At 52.4% G+C, this 23,248-nt stretch overlaps 1 protein-coding gene across 9 annotated transcripts in view; it reads left to right on the top strand.

Annotated features, from left to right (window-relative positions):
- STXBP5L (syntaxin binding protein 5L) overlaps nucleotides 1-23,248 on the top strand; it is a 619,515-nt gene that overhangs the window by 104,291 nt on the left and 491,976 nt on the right. For all 9 annotated transcript variants that reach the window (XM_063956843.1, XM_063956842.1, XM_063956846.1 and 6 more), the window contains one exon: nucleotides 976-1,073. In XM_063956843.1, coding sequence (XP_063812913.1) covers nucleotides 976-1,073 — 98 coding nt within the window. The remainder of the gene's footprint in view (nucleotides 1-975; nucleotides 1,074-23,248) is intronic.

Here is a 23,248-nt window from a genome sequence, read left to right as displayed (position 1 = left end):
GTATTGCTGTGATATGCACTGATACATAATGGTATATACCGCCGGCCCGCTGCCGCCAATGTTAAATAGACCCCTTAATCTTAAATCTGAATTGTTGGAATATATAGAAAAGCCGTCATTGTTTATACACCATGTAGCACATCATCCAAAACGTTCCAAATATCAGAAAACAAAGTAAAAATAAATAAATCCAGTGTACACACAGACAGTCACTGCGCTGAGCACATCGGCCGGGAGGTGAATGTCACCTTTACATGTAATTTGCTATATTTTAATTGTGGTAATTGGAATAACTGGAAGAATCCCTGAACAGATATTCCCACAGGTGCGCACACTGGGCCTGCTTCATGTGTGTAATTAAAGCAAAAAATGCAAGTAACATGTTGCAATGCAAGGGGAGCAAATACATTTACATTATTTCTTTGCAGGGTAAATACTGGCAGCTTTTACATGTAGCCCACACGTTAGACAGCGTTATTCTTACACTGTGATTTAGATTTCAGTTTGAACACCCCCCACCCAAATCTAACTTTCTGCACATGTTACCCCACCTGCAGTCACTTACTTCTTTGCTTTACTTACAGACATGAATCACGCACTTTACCCCGTAAGTGCTTGAACCCAATTTAAAAATTATTATCTTTTAGTTTTATATTAAGATGCTGACAAAAATGTTATTTGGGAAATAGGGTGGCCGGCGGCTGAACAATTTGACGGCACAGTACTAAATCCGTGTGTGCGCGGGCGGATTCAGCGGTCTTGAGGCCGCGCTGTTTTTTTTCTGTTCTGTATATCAGATCGTTCTTCATAGAATAGTCACCTGTGGGGGGGGGAACGTTAGGTCCAGGTGTTCCTGGTGAGCGATACTACAGGCCTCAGTATATAGAGAAAGAAGGGAAATGGGGATTATATCAGTGGGTGTTGTTATTGTACTATGACCATGAATAATGACATATACCCCGTTTGTTCCCGCAGACCGTACGCCATGGATTTCCATACCAGCCCACTGCTTTAGCCTTTGACCCTGTCCAAAAGATTTTGGCGATCGGCACACGGACCGGAGCTGTACGCATGTATCCTTTTCTGTCGCTGTAGACTCCATGCTGCTTACAGAGGATAAATGTACAATACTGCAGGTAAGACGCTTTCTGACCCCCCCATCACTAACCTGCAGGAAATCCCAGTGTAAACCTGAGACGGGGACTGTGCATCTGTGGCTGTCTGTGTTGTTGTTGTGGATGTTACACTCGGCACAGGACAGTCTGAATTGTTATTTAATACATTAATTGGTCTTTTATGGGGTTTTTATCACTTTTGCTGGAACAATATATACCATAGATTTGGCAGTGACACTGAGATGAGACGGGGAGCCGGGATAGGACTCCGGAGGACAAAAGCTTTTATCTGCAGATAAATTGAGGCCGCACAAGATAACGCGTCATCCTTCATACAGGGGGGAACGTAGAAGGACAGGAACCAGGATCTATGGCCATTTCATCATCTCACAGTAACAATGTGCTTAATATGAGGGAACATTTATTTAATGGAACTATAATATAACAATAATGGGGGATGTTTATTCAGCTCCGTCGCTGGAAAATGTTGCTGAAGTACTTTATACACCATATTTATCATTGTAGATGTATTTGCTGCTCACTCCTCTGGCAGTGACTGTGACTTTCTCTCTGGTCTTATCAGTGAGTGCAGCCTCTGACATCGACGAAATGATATACATTCTGTATAGACCCTCTATAGGACAGTCATGGTATCCATTCACATGGTCGACCATGTTATGGTTGACAGTCATTAGGTCGACCACTATTGGTCGACATTGACATGGTCAACATGGACACATGGTCGACACGTGAAAATGGTCGACACATGAAAAGGTCGACATGAGTTTTTTTTACTTTTTTTTCTTTTGGAGAACTTTTCCATACTTTACGATCCACATGGACTACGATTGGAACGGTAATCTGTGCCGAGCGAAGCGGTAGCGGAGCGAAGGCACCATGCCCGAAGCATGGCGAGCGAAGCGAGCCATGTGAGGGGACGCGGTGCACTAATTGGGGTTTCCAGTCACTTTATGCAACAAACGACAAAAAAAAAGTTAAAAAACTCATGTCGACCTTTCATGTGTCGACCTTTCATGTGTCGACCATTTTCATGTGTCGACCATGTGTCCATGTCGACCATGTCAATGTCGACCAATAGTGGTCGACCTAATGACTGTCGACCATAACATGGTCGACCATTCATACCGGAACCGACAGTCATAGCCTAGAGTAATCAGTGTTACTGTAACCCACACAATTTCCTGCATATATAGATAGTGTTTGGGGGGAGGGTTTCTCAATGACCAACTGACCTGACAAGCCGACAAGTTTCCCAAATCATTCCGTTACGTTTTACACCCTGCTCTTTTTGTGCACAGCTAATCCTCCCTTGTGACATCAGCGGTTAGCTGCTACGCTAATCTGTGTATGATGGGTTTAATATACACGGTCGAGTCACGTTATTAAGACCTCCTTAGCCCATGAAGTACATCACGTGACGTGCACTGGCTTGGTGGGTATATAAGGTGTGCGTTGGGTAAAAATTCCGATTTATCTGAGTTGCAGAAGTGGGTGATTATCAGCTTTCGGGCCAAGGGTGGCGGTATCTCTGACACAGCGCAGTTTGTGAACTGTGCGCGTGCTGCTGCGGTGAAGGTGTATCGTGAGTGGACAGATGGCACCATTGCCAATAACCGACGTGGAAACTGAGGAGCACCACGTGCCATTGATGTGAGAGGTGAACGTCGGCTAGGAAGGTGCGTGAGGGCCGACCAACGCGATACAGTGGAGCAGCTCACCGTCACAATATACCTGGGGGCTACCAGACGCGTGTCTAACATGACAGTTCAGCCGTCTAGCCGCTGTCCGTACTGCACCCGGCGGTTACTCTGGCCATTAGCTGTTGGTCATAATAATGTGACTCCACCGTGTACTGTATATTCAATCCTAATATTATATCTAATAATAATTTATTAGATTTTCTATCTATCTATCTATCTATCTATCTATCTATCTATCTATCTATCTATCTATCTATCTATCTATCTATCTATCTACAGTATCTAATAAAATTGACTGCTGATAAAAATGATGTCATCATGTAGCCTTGGAATGTAATGACAGTTGGTGAGAACTCTGACTCCTCCCACAAGAGAGACCGTGGGGGTGGTGGTGGTGGGGGGGGGGGGGAGGGAACGATAGACACCCCCAAAAAAATTATATATACACAGTGTATATATATATATATAAGTTCCCTCTGTGGCCTGTATATGTCATTGACACATGTTATCTAGCTGGTTACACATTTATAGAAAGGATTATGAGCAGCGTTGCTTTCATCCATCACTTTTCCCTTAAGGATTATGTATTGAACTTTAAAAACTTGTATCACTCTTTTGCGATGCTTGAAACTTTTAATTGGGTATTTAGAAAAAAACCAAAAAACCCCTCTGTGAGAACAGGGCATTCTGGGTGAGGGCGCCGGGCCTTGACATGTCTGTTTTATGAACTCTTTGTTTGCTGAAAGCCGTTGTGATTCTATTCAGAGACTGTTACACGGGATCCTGACAGCGGTAACGTGCTGTGATTGTGGTGCGATGGAGCCTCACACTTGTGTATCTGCAGCCTGCGTGACTGTGTCCTGTGGAAGGGACGGCATGAGGCGTGTGGGCTGCAGTGCACAGGATGGGAAGACTATTAGTAATCCTAGCACGCAGTGGGTGCACTGCAGATCAGCTTCCCTCCTACCTCATCCCGCATAATGATTTCTCTGTATCACCTCTGAGCAGGCACCTCGCCCCCCGGCGCAGGGATTGCTCCTCACTGCTCACATGCTGCTGCTCGCAGATCATTCTGCAGGCTCTGTGCAGCACATACCAGCGTGAGAGCATGTCCTGTACTATACATACGTATTACACGGTGCTGATAGTGTATCACTGTACAGAACATAATATGCAATTGTACTCTAGGTACCAAAGACAGCGCTTAGTGATACAAAAAAATATTATTAAAAATTAAAAGTAAAACAGATGTATGCAGACAGGTGTAAAGGATCAATCAATATTTATTTAATTTCTATTTGGTCGGTTAAAAATGCTTTGTTACACATATAAGGGCATTTATGTGAACAAGTTAAAACATGACTGACTTGAAGCAAGCCGGGTGATCGTGTGCAGGGCACTAATAAGTAACCAGTGGTTGGTGGACCTATGTTTCCTGGGTATAAATGGTAAGTCTCTCCATTAATAGTTACCGATCCTGGTGGAACCAAATGTCACATTCCCTGGTGATGTCTCAGCATGAAGAGATTTCAACACACCGGTTGGGGGAAATAGGTCCTCCGTTTAGCAATGGAAAGGTCGTCAGAGAGAGTCCCAGGCTTGTTCTGAAGAAGGTCCACCGTCCAAATGTCCTGGATAGTAGTGCCACACGGATGCACCTACTAATGCTATGTGTGGCATCTTGGACACGGATGCACCTACTAATGCTATGTGTGGCATCTTGGACACGGATGCACCTACTAATGGTATGCGCGGCAGCTTGGCCACGGATGCACCTACTAATGCTATGTGTGGCACTACTATCCAGGACATTTGGACGGTGGACCTTCTTCAGAACAAGCCTGGGACTCTCTCTGACGACCTTTCCATTGCTAAACGGAGGACCTATTTCCCCCAACCGGTGTGTTGAAATCTCTTCATGCTGAGACATCACCAGGGAATGTGACATTTGGTTCCACCAGGATCGGTAACTATTAATGGAGAGACTTACCATTTATACCCAGGAAACATAGGTCCACCAACCACTGGTTACTTATTAGTGCCCTGCACACGATCACCCAGCTTGCTTCAAGTCAGTCATGTTTTAACTTGTTCACATAAATGCCCTTATATGTGTAACAAAGCATTTTTAACCGACCAAATAGAAATTAAATAAATATTGATTGATCCTTTACACCTGTCTGCATACATCTGTTTTACTTTTAATTTTTAATAATATTTTTTTGTATCACTAAGCGCTGTCTTTGGTACCTAGAGTACAATTGCATATTGTGTTCAGTTTGGAGTGACGTTCCAATTTTTTTCAGCTGCTAGAGGAGAATCAACTCTGCCAAGCGCGTGGCTCACCCACTCTTGCGAGTGAGGTTAAGTTTTTATCCACTGTACAGAACATTCCTGCATCTGTCAGTGTAGCTGTGCGTCTCTCGTGTATTCCACCAGGTCTGACCCTGAGACTGGGGACGCGGTGTGCCTGATACGCTGGGGATAATATGACAGATGCCCCAACCTAAAGATGCTTCTATGTGTATTTATACATGTTTGCCTGTGACATGCTGGAGGTCATTCCGAGTTGTTCGCTTGCTGCCGATTTTTGCAGCGCAGCGATCAGGTGAAAAAAAAACGGCATTTATGCTCATGCGCATGCCCCGCAATGTGCACGCGCGACGTACGGGTACAAAGCCCGTTGTGGTTGTGCTCAGGTGCCAGCGAAGTTTTTCTTCGCACTGACGGCCGCAAGAAGATTGACAGGGAGGAGGCATTTCTGGGTGTCAACTGACCGTTTTCAGGGAGTGTTTGCAAAAACGCAGGCGTGTCTGAAAAACGCAGGCGTGGCTGGGCGTTCGCTGGGCGGGTGTATGACGTCAAATCCGGACACGAATAGGCTGAAGTGGTCACAAGCGCTGAGTAGGTTCAGAGCTACTCAGAAACTGCACAAACTGATTTTGCAGAGCTCGGCTGCACAGGCGTTCACACTTCTGCTAAGCTAAAATACACTCCCCAGTGGGAGGCGGCATAGCGTTTGTACGGCTGCTAAAAACTGCTAGCGAGCGATCAACTCGGAATGACCCCCACTGTCCATTACAGGAGCTGGATTTCCCTCTAGCAGGGTCAGAATGATGGGGTCCTATCTCCTGCCCCTCCTTGCTAAGCTTCGTGGTGACCTCCGTGGCTGGCGCTGGTGCACGTTCTCGTGGTTGGGCCAAGCAAGCATAATTACAATGAATGTTTTACCTAGAATACTTTACTTTCTCCAGATCCTCCCGACTCTTGTGCCTAGAGGCTTTCACCACTTGATACGAGACATTGGGCCTAATTCAGACATGATCGCTGGGCTGCGTTTTTTGCTGTCCTGCGATCAAATAGTCGCCGCCTGTGCGATGGGAACAGGCTGATCGGGGCTGACGTCGCACACCCTCCCTGATAACGCTTGGACACGCCTGCGTTTTTCCGGACACTCCCTGAAAATGGTCAGTTACCACCCACAAACGCCCTCTTCCTGTCAATCACCTCGCAAACGCACGTGCGAATGGATCCTTCGCACCATCCCGTCGCTCTCCAGCGAAGCCCGTTGTAGCTGTGCGACGTACCGGCGCAGTGCGGTGCATGCGCAGTTCGGATCTGATCGCTCGCTGTGCGAAAACGCACAGCCGCGATTAGATCTGAATGACCCCCATTGTTTGGGGTGGGTGACCGCCTGGATGCTGTCACAACGGGCTATACCGACGTAGACGCTTAGCGGGATTCCAGCGAATCAGCACCATCCATTGCGCAAGCTAGGCTCCCATCCAAGTCCTGTGGGCCCTGAGGGGGGCCCCTTATTACTGTAACACGTTTTTAGGTTTCTCTTCTTGTGAGATGGAGAAGAAAAAGGGGGCCCACGCCAGGTTCTAGCCTAGGACCCATGGCCTGTTATACACTCTGATAGTGTATTTACCTTCAGTAGCTCCCAGGTAATTATCTCATAACTAGGTGATTCATCGCGCCCTACGGGCGCTCTTCACACCGTCGTTAGGGGCTACGCCCCGTTAACCCCTGCACACCTTTGGACATACGCAGGCCGGTAGATAACAGAATCAGAAACACAGGGCAGTATAGAGGGCATACAGAAATGGTGTCTGGTTGAGAAAAGATAGAGAGGCGTAGGGGGGGAGAAAGGGAATGTACAGAAACGCTGTGCGATCGGTAAAGGATAGGGAGAGGCAGGGTGGTAGGGAGAGGATAAAGAGAGGGAAGGTGTTAGATAGAAAATACCGTTGCAAGAGGCTACGACCCGTTAACCCCTGCACGGGCCTCAGCTGTGATATAATTTTTATTATATGGAGTATTACCTGCAAAAAAGTTTATGCTATTGGGTAAATATTGCAAGGGGGAAGGGTGTGCGATTGTCAAGGGGGCGTAGCCCTTTGTGAGGGTGTAAAGAGTGGCCGCAGGGCACAATGAATAACATAGTGTAGTATATACTGCTAGTGTATGCAGCGCAGCTTATACACACAGTGGCCACAGGTAATGGAGCCGCGTATACGCACAATGGACACAGGTAGCTGAGCCGCTTATACACACAATGGCCACAGGTAGCAGAGCCGCTTATACACACAATGGCCACAGGTAACAGAGGCACTTATACACACAGTGGCCAGAGGTAGCAGAGCCGCTTATACACACAATACCCACAGGTAGCAGAGCCGCTTATACACACAGTGCCCACAGGTAGCAGAGCCGCTGATACACACAGTGCCCACAGGTAGCAGAGCCGCTGATACACACAGTGCCCACAGGTAGCAGAGCCGCTTATACACAGTGCCCACAGGTAGCAGAGCCGCTTATACACACAGTGCCCACAGGTAGCAGAGCCGCTGATACACACAGTGCCCACAGGTAACAGAGACGTTTATACACACAGTGCCCACAGGTAGCAGAGACGTTGATACACAACGTGCCGACAGGTAGCAAAGCAGTTTATACACACAATGACCACAGGTAGCAGTGTTGCTTATACACACAATGGACCCCAGTAGCAGTGCCACTTCTACACACAATTCCCATAGGTAACAGAGGCACTTATACACACAGTGGCCACAGGTAGCTGAGCCGCTTATACACACAATGGCCACAGGTAGCAGCACCACTTATACACACAATGGCCACTTTTAGAAGCACCGCTTATACACACAATGGCCACTGGTAGCAGTGTCACTTATACACACAATGGCCACAGGTATCAGCACCACTTATACACACAATGGCCACAGGTAGCAGTGGCGCTTATACACACAATGGCCACAGGTAGCAGCGCCACTTATACACACAATGGCCACAGGTAGCAGTGGCGCTTATACACACAATGGCCACAGGTAGCAGTGTCACTTATACACACAATGGCCACTGGTACCAGAGTCGCGTATACACACAGTGGCCACAGGGAGCTGTGCCACTTATACACAATGGCCACAGGTAGCAGTGTCGCTTAGACACATAATGGCCACAGTATTACTATTTTTTTATTAATCCAATGTCCACTGGTAGCAACTATACTCACAGAAGTTCAGTGTGTGTGGGGGGTTTGGAAAGGGGGTGGGTTCAGTGAGGTGGAGGTGCCTATCCATGCCGCTGATCACCCCGATTCAGGGAATCAAATGTAGCGGCTGCGGATGGTGTCCGAGGTGCTACGTGTGGTGGAGGGGTGGGTGCGGGAGGGGGTCCAGAGGTGTTGCGGGTGGTGGAGGGGTGGGTGCAGTGGCACGGATGGAGGAAAGGGTGCAGAGGTGCTGTGGGTGGGGGAGGCGTAGGTGTGGAGGGGGCGCGTATGGGGGAGGGGGTCTAGAGGTTCTGCGGGTGGGGGAGGTGCGGGTGTGGAAGGGTAGTGTAGATGCTGTTGGTGGGGGAGGGGTGGGTGCGGGGGGCTGTGGATGAAGGAGGGGTTCTGGAGGTGGTGTGCATGGGGGAGGGGCGATGTAGTGGGGGGGGGGTGTTTGTGGAGGTGGGATTGCAGGGGGGGTGAGGTTGGGTGATAGGTTTTAGAAGTGCTGCGGGTGGAGGGGTGGCTGCAAGGGAGCCGTGGATGGGGTCCGGAGGTGCTGCGGGTGGGGGAGGTGTGGTAGGTCCACGAATGGGGGAAGGTGTCTATAGATGATGTGGGTGGGGGAGGGGGCCGGAGGTGCTGTGGTTGGGGGAGTGGCGGCTGCGGGGGTGTAGTGGGGGTCCGGATGCGCTGTGGGTAGAGGAGGGGGCGGGGGTGCTGCGGGTGTGGGTGCTAAGGGTAGGGGAGGAAGAGGGAGTGCCGCGGGTGGGAGGGGGATGTGGTGGATGCTGTGGGTGGGAGGGGGGGCATGTGCAGCGGTTGGGGGGCAGATGTGGTGGATGCTATTGGTGCGGCGGGTGGAGTGGAGGATGCGAAGGTGTAGTGGGGGGGGGAGAGGTGGGTATGGGGGTGCGGGGGTGCCGCGGGTGGGGGAGGGGTGGTGGGTGCTACGGGTGGGGGAGGGGCATGTGCCGCGGGTGGTGGCGGATGTGGTGGATGCTGTGTGTGCCGCGGGGGTGGTGGGGGGGGGGTATGGGGGTGGGTGCGGGGGTGTAGCGGGGGGAGAGGTGCGGGGGTACTGCGGGTGGGGGAGGGGCGGGATTGCCGCGGGTGGGGGAGGGGGTGCTGCAGATGTGGGTGTGGAAGGGCCGCGGGTGGGGGAGGGGCGAGAGTGCCGCGGGGGTGTTGCGGGTGGGGGAGGGGGTGCTATGAGTGGGGGAAGGAGTGCAGCGGCCGGGGGAGGGGCGTGTGCCGCAAGTGGGGGGCAGATGTGGTGGATGCCGCGGGTGGGGAAGGTGCGGGGGGGGGGGGGAGAGGTGGGTATGGGGTGGGGGAGGTGCGGGGGTGTAGGGGGGGAAGAGGTGGGTACGGGGGGGAGGGGCGGGGGTGCCACGGGTGGGAGAGGAGGGGGGCGGCGCGGTTTGTGGGTGCTATGGGTCGGGGAGGAGGCGGGAATGGTGTGGGTGGGGGAGGGACGTGTACCGTGGGTGCGGGACAGATGTGGTGGGTGCTGTGTGTTCCGCGGGTGGGGGAGGGGCGGGGGGTGCTGCGGATGGAGGAGGGTGCTGGAGTGCGGCGGGTGGTGCTGCAGGTGTGGGTGCTACGGGTGGGGTAGGGGGCGGGAGTGCTGCGGGTGGGAAAGGGGCGGGAATGCCGTGGGTGGGGGAGGGGCATCTGCTGCTGGTGGGGGAGGGGCGGGAGTGCCGCGGGTTAGGGATGGGGGGGGGGGTGCTGCAGATGTGGGTGCTATGGGTGGGGGAGGGGGTGGGAGTGTTGCGGGTGGGGGAGGGGCATCTGCTGCTGGTGGGGGAGGGGTGGGAGTGCCGCGGGTGGGGGAGGGGCGGGGGGGTGCTGCAGATGATGTGAAGGCTGTGGGTGCCGTGGGTGGGAGGGGTGCGGCAGTCAGCGGTCGTCCACGGCATTCTCCTCCGGACTGTGCGGCAAGTGAGCAGACATCGGCTGCAGTGTCACCAGGGTGCAGGGAGGGGGGAGAGAAGGGAGTGGGCGGAGATGGGGAGGGAACTGGGCGGGGATGGGCGGACCGAGGGAGGGGACTGTTCCTGGCCTGCATCCAGCCACCCAGATCTGTGCCTGTGACTCCGCCCAGCGTTAGCAAAGGAGGGGGGGCCGGTGCGGAGTTTGTTCCAATGGCTGGCGAGGAGGGGGGGGGGGGTGCGGGCTGCATAGGAGTGGGGACCAATGGCTGGTGTTGGGGTGCGGAGCCGCGACGGAGGCTGAAGCTGGTGCAGTTGTCTGTGCACAATCGCGGCCACTGTGACAGTCTTAGTTATTTGCGGAGGGGGGCGGAGCGGAGTGTGCACCATTGGCTGGCGAGGGGGGGGGGAGTCGCATCGGAGCGTGAACCAATGGCTGTCGAGGGGGGGCGGGTTGCATAGCAGTGGGCACCAATGGCTGTCGAGGGGGGGCGGGTTGCATAGCAGTGGGCACCAATGGCTGGCGAGGGGGGGCGGGCTGCATAGCAGTGAGCACCAATGGCTGGCGACGGGGGGCGGCCTGTATAGCAGTGGGCACCAATGGCTGGCGACGGGGGGGGTGGAGCCGCGAGGGAGGCTTAATGTGCTGCAGTTGTCTGCACAATCGTGGGCAGAATAGGGGGGGGGGGGGGCGGAGCGGAGCGTGCAGCAATGGCTGGCGAGGGGGGGCGGGCTGCATAGCAGTGGGCACCAATGGCTGGCGAGGGGGGGCGGCCTGCATAGGAGTGGGCACCAATGGCTGGCGAGGGGGGGCGGAGCCGCGACGGAGGCTTAATGTGGTGCAGTTGTGTCTGCACAATCGCGGCCAGAATACAGTGTGAGGTGTTGGTCACATATAGGTTAGGGATTGCGGAGGGGAGGAGGGGGGGTGCCGGAGCGGAGTTTGTACCAAAGGCTGGGGAGGGGGGGGGGGGCGGGCTGCATGGGGATGTACTGGAGTTTGTAGTTACCAATGGCTGGCGAGGGGGGGCGGGCTGCATAGGAGTGGGCACCAATGGCTGGCGAGGGGGTGCGGGCTGCATAGGAGTGGGCACCAATAGCGGGGGAGGGGGGGCGGGCTGCATGGGTGTGGAGTGGAGTTTGTAGTTAGCAATGGCTGGCTGCATAGGAGTGGGCACCAATGGCTGGCGAGGGGGGGCGGAGCCGCGACGGTGGCTGAATGTGGTGCAGTTGTGTCTGCACAATCGCGGCCAGAATACAGTGTGAGGTGTTGGTCACAGATAGATTAGGGATCTCCTAATCTCCTATATATTAGCCCAGATCCAGATTAGGCCAGTCCGCTCAACTATGTGACTCCGCCCAGTTATGTGACTCCGCCCAGCGTTAGCAAATGAAGCACAAAGTCACAGATCTGGGCTAATATATAGGAGATGTCACATGTAAAGGGGGGCACACAGAGAGATCTGGCTAGATTGCTTAGAGGTTAAGCACGGATCCCTCTGTGTGTATCCCCTACAGCGATTACAATGCGCGGCCTTGCGTGTCGCTCTTGCCGGTGCTAGATTGGCCTGCATGCAGGCACAATCTAGCAGGTCGCTCATTTCACCACTGGGTGAAATGAGCGTCCCCCCGTTCCCCCCCCCTCGGTCAGCACACATCGCGCTGTGAGCTGAGCGGGGGAGAAATGTGTGCTGAGCGGTCTATGGGCCTAATTCAGACCTGATCACTCGCTAGCTATTTTTTGCAGCGCTGCGAGCAGATAGTCGCCGCCCATAAGGGAGTGTATTTTAGCTGTGCAAGTGTGCGATCGCATGTGCAGCTGGGCGGTACAAAAAAGTTTTTTGCAGTTTCTGAGTTGCCCAGAACTTACTCAGCCGCTGCGATCACTTCAGTCTTTTTGGTGCCGGAATTGACGTCAGACACCCGCCCTGCAAACGCCTGCGTTTTTCCTACCACTCCCTGAAAACGGTCAGTTGCCACCCACAAACGCCCTCTTCCTGTCAATCTCCTTGCGATCGGCTGTGCGAATGGATTCTTCGTTAAATCCATCACTCAGCAACGATCCGCTTACCCGTACGACGCGCCTGCGCATTGCGGTGCATACGCATGCGCAGTTCTGACCTGATCGCTGCGCTGCGGATAAAACCTAGCGTGCGATCGGGTCTGAAATACCCCCTGTGACCAGAGACTTTATCCTGTCTGCAATGGGAGTCATTATTATGCCTTTGTCGGACACGCTGATCAATGATGAAACAAGTTTATCTTATCGACTACAATCATGCGTTGTACTGACCACTGTGCTGCTGTATAGGAAGCCAGATGCCAGAATTACCGCTGCTGTGGACCTTTGAAGAAGAACTAATGACCTAAAATGCAGGTTACCTTTGTGTACAAACGCTGCTGATAACGCAGCCACACACGTACTGCCCCGATCTGTCCTGCCACGGGAAACGTGCTCACCAGCGACCAGATGCTCGGAAGCATGGCCACGTGTGCTCCTACTAATTGTATACATGACAGCTTGGCCACGGATGCACCTACTAATGGTATGCCTGGCAGCTTGGCCACTGATTCTACTACTAATGGTATGCCTGGCAGCTTGGCCACTGATTCTACTACTAATGGTATGCCTGGCAGCTTGGCCACGGATGATCCTACTAATGGTATGCACAGCAGCTTGTCCACGGGTGCACCTACTAATGCTATGTGTGGCAGCTTGGACACGGATGCATCTACTAATGTTATGTGTAGCAGCTTGGACACAGATGCACCTATTAATGCTATGTGTGGCAGCTTGGACACGGATGCACCTACTAATGCTATGTGTGGCAGCTTGGACACGGATGCACCTGCTAATGCTATGTGTGGCAGCTTGGCCACGGATGATCCTACTAATGGTATGCGCAGCAGCTTGGCCACGGGTGCACCTACTAATGTTATGTGTGGCAGCTTGGACACGGATGCACCTACTAATGCTATGTGTGGCAGCTTGGACACGGATGCACCTACTAATGCTATGTGTGGCAGCTTGGACACGGATGCACCTACTAATGCTATGTGTGGCAGCTTGGCCACGGATGCACTTACTAATGCTATGTATAGTAGCTTGGACACTGATGCACCTGCCAATCTATGTGTGGCAGCTTGGACACGGATGCACCTACTAATGCTATGTGTGGCAGCTTGGACACGGATGCACCTACTAATGGTATGCGCGGCAGCTTGGCCACGGATGCACCTACTAATGCTGTGTGTGGCAGCTTGGACACGGATGCACCTACTAATGCTATGTGTGGCAGCTTGGACACAGATGCACCTTCTAATGCTATGTGTGGCAGCTTGGACACGGATGCACCTGCTAATGGTATGTGTGGCAGCTTGGACACGGATGCACCTGCTAATGCTATGTGTGGCAGCTTGGACACGGATGCACCTGCTAATGGTATGTGTGGCAGCTTGGACACTGATTCTCCTACTAATGGTATGCCTGGCAGCTTGGCCACGGATGCACCTACTAATGGTATGCTTGGCTATTTGTCCACGGGTGCATCTATTGATGGCATGCACGGCAGCTTGGCCACGCCTCAATAGGGATGTAGGGCCTGATTAACAGGTGGACGCAGTTGAAAGAACGCACGTTAGGAGTGATAATCTGCAAACTGCACAACGCAGCCTTGAAGAGATCCTTACTGTGCACGCATGAAAACCAGACTGTGATGGCGTGCACATTTCAGCAGATGAGACGGCTTCTGTGATCCATTTATGGTTCAGGATGGAGACAGGGAGGTGACCTAAAGTTTCTGTAAAAAGAGGAGGTGTCTTGGGTGTGTTATGGGTTTGGCATGGGCGTGTTTCCACATGCAGCTGTGATCTAATTTTGCATGCACCTCTGAGTCCATGTGTAATCTGCGTGCACTTCTGAGTCCCTGCGTGAGCACTTTTCAGTCCATACATGATCTGCATGCACTTCTGAGTCCCTGAGTGATCTGCGTGCACTTTTCAGTCCATGCATGATCTGCATGCACCTCTGAGTCCATGTGTGATCTGCGTACATTTCTGAGTCCATGCATTTTTCTTGTGAACTTCTGAGTCCCTGCGTGATCTGCATGCACTTTAGAATCCCTGCTTGAAACTCAGTCACTACGTAATCTGCATGCACCTCTGAGTCCATGTGTGATCTGCGTTCACTTCTGAGTGCCTGCGTGATCTGTGTGCACCTTTGAGTCCCTGCGTGATCTGCATGCACTTCTGAGTCCCTGCGTGATCTGCGTGCGCCTCTGAGCCCCTGCGTGATCTGCGTGCGCCTCTGAGCCCCTGCGTGCACTTCTGAATCCATGCGTGACCTGCGTGCACTTCTGAGTTCATGTGTGATCTGCGCGCACTTCTGAGTCCGTGCGTGATCTACGTGCACTTCTGAGCCCCTGCGTGATCTGCGTGCACTTCTAAGCCCTTGCTTGATCTGCGTACACTTCTGAGCCGCTGCGTGATCTGCGTGCACTTCTGAGGCGCTGCGTGATCTGCGTGCACTTTTGAGCCCTTGCTTGATCTGCGTGCACTTCTGAGTCCAGGCGTGACCTGCGTGCACTTCTGAGCCACTGCGTGATCTGCGTGCACTTCTGAACCACTGCTTGATCTGCTTTCAACTCTACACAAGATCCAATATGTGCAAAATCCTGTAACTAAGACCACCAAAATCTGTTATTTTGTGCATCTTCAGGTAGGATGCAATTGAGAGTTATTTCAGTGGTCTGACTTTCCTATGGGGTCACAGCACCATGTACTGCCAGCACACCACCTTGCTGAGGAAGGTTTTCCCAATGCAGATTTGCCCAGGAGACCTGTGCTCAGCCGATTTTATTGGTTACCAGAAAATGCCCAGCGACCACTCTCTGGAGAAAGGTTTATTTCTGACGTTTTATTAATCGGAGGTGCGGATCCTCCTGGCGGTTACATAGCAGACCATAATCATCGTGTTTCACTAGAGTCCTCACATAAGTCTACAAAGTTTCTGCTTTGTGGAATGAAGAGGAAAAAATAAATCCGTTTCTTGATGTTGGTAGATAAGGGCGATCCCTCACTTCCCCCCGAATGAGAAAGGACTGCTCTCACCATGTCATCATCTTATGTTGTGTCAGCTATAATCACCGACATAAATTAGAGAGCCGCAGTCTGCGATTACCGCTCCGGAGCTTTCATCCTCTCGCAGATCTGTGTGCTTTATAATATATATCATCTTTCACATGGAATGTAAATGACAAGCCCCACAAGCCTGGATAGATTCAGCTACAGGCAAGTAGGAAGATATGGAAATATAACCTGACACCATGACGTGGGGCTCAGTATATATAGGAGATGTACAGCCGCTCTCTCTATGCTATCTGTGACTAGTGTCCTGACACCATGGCGTGGGGCTCAGTATATATAGGAGATGTACAGCCGCTCTCTCTATGCTATCTGTGACTAGTGTCCTGCCGCCATGGCGTGGGGCTCAGTATATATAGGAGATGTACAGCCGCTCTCTCTATGCTATCTGTGACTAGTGTCCTGCCGCCATGGCGTGGGGCTCAGTATATATAGGAGATGTACAGCCGCTCTCTCTATGCTATCTGTTACTAGTGTCCTGACACCATGGCGTGGGGCTCAGTATATATAGGCGATGTACAGCCACTCTCTCTATGCTATCTGTGACTAGTGTTCTGACACCATGGCGTGGGGCTCAGTATATATAGGAGATGTACAGCCGCTCTCTCTATGCTATCTGTGACTAATGTGCTGACACCATGGCGTGGGGCTCAGTATATATAGGAGATGTACAGCCGCTCTCTCTATGTTATCTGTGACTAGTGTCCTGACACCATGGCGTGGGGCTCAGTATATATAGGAGATGTACAGCCGCTCTCTCTATGTTATCTGTGACTAGTGTCCTGACACCATGGCGTGGGGCTCAGTATATATAGGAGATGTACAGCCGCTCTCTCTATGTTATCTGTGACTAGTGTCCTGACACCATGGCGTGGGGCTCAGTATATATAGGCGATGTACAGCCGCTCTCTCTGTGCTATCTGTGACTAGTGTCCTGACACCATGGCGTGGGGCTCAGTATATATAGGAGATGTACAGCCGCTCTCTCTATGCTATCTGTGACTAGTGTCCTGACACCATGGCGTGGGGCTCAGTATATATAGGAGATGTACAGCCGCTCTCTCTATGCTATCTGTGACTAATGTGCTGCCGCCATGGCGTGGGGCTCAGTATATATAGGAGATGTACAGCCGCTCTCTCTATGCTATCTGTGACTAGTGTTCTGACACCATGGCGTGGGGCTCAGTATATATAGGAGATGTACAGCCGCTCTCTCTATGCTATCTGTGACTAGTGTCCTGCCGCCATCACGTGGGGCTCAGTATATATAGGAGATGTACAGCCGCTCTCTCTATGTTATCTGTGACTAGTGTCCTGACACCATGGCGTGGGGCTCAGTATATATAGGAGATGTACAGCCGCTCTCTCTATGCTATCTGTGACTAGTGTTCTGACACCATGGCGTGGGGCTCAGTATATATAGGAGATGTACGGCCTCTCTCTCTATGCTATCTGTGACTAGTGTCCTGACGCCATGGCGTGGGGCTCAGTATATATAGGAGATGTACAGCCGCTCTCTCTATGCTATCTGTGACTAGTGTCCTGACACCATGGCGTGGGGCTCAGTATATATAGGAGATGTACGGCCTCTCTCTCTGTGCTATCTGTGACTAATGTCCTGACACCATAGCGTGGGGCTCAGTATATATAGGAGATGTACAGCCGCTCTCTCTATGCTATCTGTGACTAGTGTCCTGACACCATGGCGTGGGGCTCAGTATATATAGGAGATGTACAGCCGCGCTCTCTGTGCTATCTGTGACTAGTGTCCTGACACCATGGCGTGGGGCTCAGTATATATAGGAGATGTACGGCCTCTCTCTCTATGCTATCTGTGACTAATGTCCTGACACCATGACGTGGGGCTCAGTATATATAGGAGATGTACAGCCGCTCTCTCTATGCTATCTGTGACTAATGTCCTGACAGCATGGCGTGGGGCTCAGTATATATGGGGGCAGATGTACAGCCGCTCTCTCTATGCTATCTGTGACTAGTGTCCTGACACCATGGCGTGGGGCTCAGTATATATAGGAGATGTACGGCCTCTCTCTCTATGCTATCTGTGACTAATGTCCTGACACCATGGCGTGGGGCTCAGTATATATAGGAGATGTACAGCCGCTCTCTCTATGCTATCTGTGACTAATGTCCTGACACCATGGCGTGGGGCTCAGTATATATAGGAGATGTACGGCCGCTCTCTCTATGCTATCTGTGACTAATGTTCTGACACCATGGCGTGGGGCTCAGTATATATAGGAGATGTACAGCCGCTCTCTCTGTGCTATCCGTGACTAGTGTCCTGACGCCATGGCGTGGGGCTCAGTATATATAGGAGATGTACAGCCGCTCTCTCTATGCTATCTGTGACTAGTGTCCTGCCGCCATGGCGTGAAGCTGGAGCCTTCTGTCATCTCCTCAGTACTGAAGCACAATAATTGGTTCTTTTTAAGCTGAAATGAGAATCTACTGTACTGCGTTTTGGGCGGAGGTCCATTCTATTTACTGTTCTACCACAATGAGAAGCCATCTGGAGGGTTCTGAGCTCTGTGTCTCATGTCCTCGGCCCACCATCATCAGCCTCTTCCTTCCTGCTCTCTGTGTCTCATGTCCTCCGCCCACCATCATCAGCCTCTTCCTTCCTGCGCTCTGTGTCTCATGTCCTCGGCCCACCATCATCAGCCTCTTCCTTCCTGCTCTCTGTGTCTCATGTCCTCCGCCCACCATCATCAGCCTCTTCCTTCCTGAGCTCTGTCTCATGTCCTCGCCCCACCATCATCAGCCTCTTCCTTCCTGCTCTCTGTGTCTCATGTCCTCCGCCCACCATCATCAGCCTCTTCCTTCCTGCACTCTGTGTTTCATGTCCTCGGCCCACCATCATCAGTCTCTTCCTTCCTGCACTCTGTGTCTCATGTCCTCGGCCCACCATCATCAGCCTCCCTGCGCTCTGTGTCTCATGTCCTCGGCCCACCATCATCAGCCTCTTCCTTCCTGCACTCTGTGTCTCATGTCCTCGGCCCACCATCATCAGATTCTTCCTTCCTGCTCTCTGTGTCTCATGTCCTCCACCCACCATGATCAACCTCTTCCTTCCTGCTCTCTGTGTCTCATGTCCTCCACCCACCATCATCAACCTCTTCCTTCCTGCTCTCTGTGTCTTATGTCCTCGGCCCACCATCATCAACCTCTTCCTTACTGCTCTCTGTGTCTCATGTCCTCCACCCACCATCATCAACCTCTTCCTTCCTGCTCTCTGTGTCTCATGTCCTCGGCCCACCATCATCAGATTCTACCTTCCTGCTCTCTGTGTCTCATGTCCTCCACCCACCATCATCAACCTCTTCCTTCCTGCACTCTGTGTCTCATGTACTACGTTCACCATCATCAGCCTCTTCCTTCCTGCTCTCTGTGTCTCATGTCCCCCGCTCACCATCATCAGCCTCTTCCTTCCTGCACTCTGTGTCTCATGTCCTCGGCCCACCATCATCAGCCTCTTCCTTCCTGCACTCTTGTCTCATGTCCTCCGCTCACCATCATCAGCCTCTTCCTTCCTGCACTCTGTGTCTCATGTCCTCCGCTCACCATCATCAGCCTCTTCCTTCCTGCACTCTGTGTCTCATGTCCTCGGCCCATCATCAGCCTCTTCCTTCCTGCACTCTGTGTCTCATGTCCTCCGTTCACCATCATCAGCCTCTTCCTTCCTGCTCTCTTTGTCTCATGTCCTCCGCTTACCATCATCAGCCACTTCCTTCCTGCACTCTGTGTCTCATGTCCTCGGCCCACCATCATCAGCCTCTTCCTTCCTGCACTCTGTGTCTCATGTCCTCCGTTCACCATCATCAGCCTCTTCCTTCCTGCTCTCTGTGTCTCATGTCCTCGGCCCATCATCAGCCTCTTCCTTCCTGCACTCTGTGTCTCATGTCCTCCGTTCACCATCATCAGCCTCTTCCTTCCTGCTCTCTGTGTCTCATGTCCTCCGCTCACCATCATCAGCCTCTTCCTTCCTGCGCTCTGTCTCATGTCCTCGGCCCACCATCATCAGCCTCTTCCTTCCTGCTCTCTGTGTCTCATGTCCTCCGCCCACCATCATCAGCCTCTTCCTTCCTGCGCTGTCTCATGTCCTCGCCCCACCATCATCAGCCTCTTCCTTCCTGCGCTCTTTGTCTCATGTCCTCGGCCCACCATCATCAGCCTCTTCATTCCTGCTCTATGTGTCTCATGTCTTCCGCCCACCATCATCAACCTCTTCCTTTCTACACTCTGTCTCTCATGTCCTCGTCCCACCATCATCAGCCTCTTCCTTCCTGCTCTCTGTGTCTCATGTCCTCCACCCACCATCATCAATCTCTTCCTTCCTGCACTCTGTGTCTCATGTCCTCGGCCCACCATCATCAACCTCTTCCTTCCTGCTCTCTGTGTCTTATGTCCTCCACCCACCATCATCAACCTCTTCCTTCCTGCTCTCTGTGTCTCATGTCCTCGGCCCACCATCATCAGCCTCTTCCTTCCTGCTCTCTATGTCTCATGTCCTCGGCCCACCATCATCAGCCTCTTCCTTCCTGCGCTCTGTGTCTCATGTCCTCGGCCCACCATCATCAGCTTCTTCCTTCCGGCGCTCTGTGTCTCATGCCCTTGCCCCACCATCATCAGATTCTTCCTTCCTGTGCTCTGTATCTCATGTCCTCGGCCCACCATCATTAGCCTCTTCCTTCCTGCGCTCTGTGTCTCATGTCCTCGGCCCACCATCATCAGCCTCTTCCTTCCTGCACTCTGTGTCTCATGTCCTCGTCCCACCATCATCAGCCTCTTCCTTCCTGCTCTCTGTATCTCATGTCCTCGGCCCACCATCATCAGCCTCTTCCTTCCTGCACTCTGTGTCTCATGTCCTCGGCCCACCATCATCAGCTTCTTCCTTCCTGCACTCTGTGTCTCATGTCCTCGGCCCACCATCATCAGCCTCTTCCTTCCTGCGCTCTGTGTCTCATGTCCTCGGCCCACCATCATCAACCTCTTCCTTCCTGCTCTCTGTGTCTCATGTCCTCGGCCCACCATCATCAACCTCTTCCTTCCTGCTCTCTGTGTCTTATGTCCTCCACCCACCATCATCAACCTCTTCCTTCCTGCTCTCTGTGTCTCATGTCCTCGGCCCACCATCATCAGCCTCTTCCTTCCTGCTCTCTATGTCTCATGTCCTCGGCCCACCATCATCAGCCTCTTCCTTCTTGCGCTCTGTGTCTCATGTCCTCGGCCCACCATTATCAGCCTCTTCCTTCCTGCACTCTGTGTCTCATGTCCTCGTCCCACCATCATCAGCCTCTTCCTTCCTGCTCTCTGTGTCTCATGTCATCGGCCCACCATCATCAGCCTCTTCCTTCCTGCACTCTGTGTCTCATGTCCTCGGCCCCACCATCATCAGCCTCTTCCTTCCTGCTCTCTGTGTCTCATGTCCTCGGCCCACCATCATTAGCCTCTTCCTTCCTGCACTCTGTGTCTCATGTCCTCGGCCCACCATCATCAGCCTCTTCCTTCCTGCTCTCTGTGTCTCATGTCCTCGGCCCCACCATCATTAGCCTCTTCCTTCCTGCGCTCTGTGCCTCATGCCCTCGCCCCACCATCATCAGATTCTTCCTTCCTGTGCTCTGTATCTCATGTCCTCGGCCCACCATCATTAGCCTCTTCCTTCCTGCTCTCTGTGTCTCATGTCATCGGCCCACCATCATCAGCCTCTTCCTTCCTGCACTCTGTGTCTCATGTCCTCGGCCCACCATCATTAGCCTCTTCCTTCCTGCGCTCTGTGTCTCATGTCCTCGGCCCACCATCATCAGCCTCTTCCTTCCTGTGCTCTGTATTTCATGTCCTCGGCCCACCATCATCAGCCTCTTCCTTCCTGCGCTCTGTGTCTCATGTCCTCGGCCCACCATCATCAGCCTCTTCCTTCCTGCGCTCTGTGTCTCATGTCCTCGGCCCACCATCATCAGCCTCTTCCTTCCTGTGCTCTGTATCTCATGTCCTCGGCCCACCATCATCAGCCTCTTCCTTCCTGCACTCTGTGTCTCATGTCCTCGGCCCACCATCATCAGCTTCTTCCTTCCTGCACTCTGTGTCTCATGTCCTCGGCCCACCATCATCAGCTTCTTCCTTCCTGCACTCTGTGTCTCATGTCCTCGGCCCACCATCATCAGCCTCTTCCTTCCTGCACTCTGTGTCTCATGTCCTCGGCCCACCATCATCAGCCTCTTCCTTCCTGCACTCTGTGTCTCATGTCCTCGGCCCACCATCATCAGCTTCTTCCTTCCTGCACTCTGTGTCTCATGTCCTCGGCCCACCATCATCAGCCTCTTCCTTCCTGCACTCTGTGTCTCATGTCCTCGGCCCACCATCATCAGCTTCTTCCTTCCTGCACTCTGTGTCTCATGTCCTCGGCCCACCATCATCAGCCTCTTCCTTCCTGCGCTCTGTGTCTCATGTCCTCGGCCCACCATCATCAGCCTCTTCCTTCCTGCGCTCTGTGTCTCATGTCCTCGGCCCACCATCATCAGCCTCTTCCTTCCTGCACTCTGTGTCTCATGTCCTCGGCCCACCATCATCAGCCTCTTCCTTTTTGCTCTCTGTGTCTCATGTCTTCGGCCCACCATCATCAGCCTCTTCCTTCCTGCTCTCTGTGTCTCATGTCCTCCGCTCACCATCATCAGCCTCTTCCTTCCTGCTCTCTGTCTCTCATGTCCTCGGCCCACCATCATCAGCCTCTTCCTTCCTGCTCTCTGTGTCTCATGTCCTCGGCCCACCATCATCAGCTTCTTCCTTCTGCATGAGCATACTGGGCTGACATGGTTGCAGGCTCCGTTACTTTCTCTCACCCGAGGGGAAGATCACTGTTTGCTTAAATAAGCTCAAAGGGTCAGAACTGTTTCATTATTTCTGCCATCACATTCAGTAAGCTGTGCACACAGAGCGAGTGGCACAGGCAGCAAGTTATACAGATGGATTCTCAGTTATGTGCGAGGTCATTGGTGATTGTGTTCATATTTCCTGGTATAGAGACTTTGTTGTGTTGTACTAGTAAACGCATATTCCTATATTACATGTCATCACTGTAACACCCCATTGTGTCCTGCAAGTGTTCAGCATTCTCTATGTTACAGTACTAGTCATATATACGGAAGGGAAGCTCACAGTAAGACCTGTCACTGCGTTTTGCTTTATGTGAAATAACTACTGGGTTGGGTATGAAATCGCAGCAGGGTTCTGTGACCAGACGGTTCCGAACGAGAGCCCTCACCGCTTCGCGTCCCGCCCCCAGTCACAGAATGGAGTTTAGGTCTCACGGGGCCTGGCCAATTAGGGAATTCACACTTTCCGTCAGTAACCGCCTGTTACTGACTACACCCACTGCGCAGTGGGCGGGTACTACACTGCCACCACCAGACTCCTATTCACCGTGGTGTCTGAAACCACGATTCTGCTCTGTATGCGTCGACACGCTGTCTTACCACACCTATCTTGTGTTGATGAATCCCCAATAGTCGCTTGCCTAAGCACAGCACAGTAGCAGGCGGAAGGTGGAGCTTGGAGACGCTGGGTGTACCCTGGACAGCCGGAAAACAGAGCTAGGTTTCGCCTATCCCTGCAGGTCAGAAGATGAAGCGGTCGTCTTGAGGCAGAAGATGTTTATTTGCCAAAAATAGTTCTGAAAAGAACCCAGCAATACAGCAGATGGTTACAGCAGAAGAAAATGGTATAATACACCTGGGGGCTCACAGGCCTCCTCTTTTTATACAGTAACACCACAATACATCTCAGGTGGTAGTCCTCCCC

This window comes from Pseudophryne corroboree, chromosome 2 (genome assembly GCF_028390025.1).
Source record: "Pseudophryne corroboree isolate aPseCor3 chromosome 2, aPseCor3.hap2, whole genome shotgun sequence".
Taxonomy (NCBI): Eukaryota; Metazoa; Chordata; class Amphibia; order Anura; family Myobatrachidae; genus Pseudophryne; species Pseudophryne corroboree.
The sequence above is the reverse complement of the archived record's forward strand: the minus strand, read 5'-3'. Positions and strand labels throughout refer to the sequence as shown.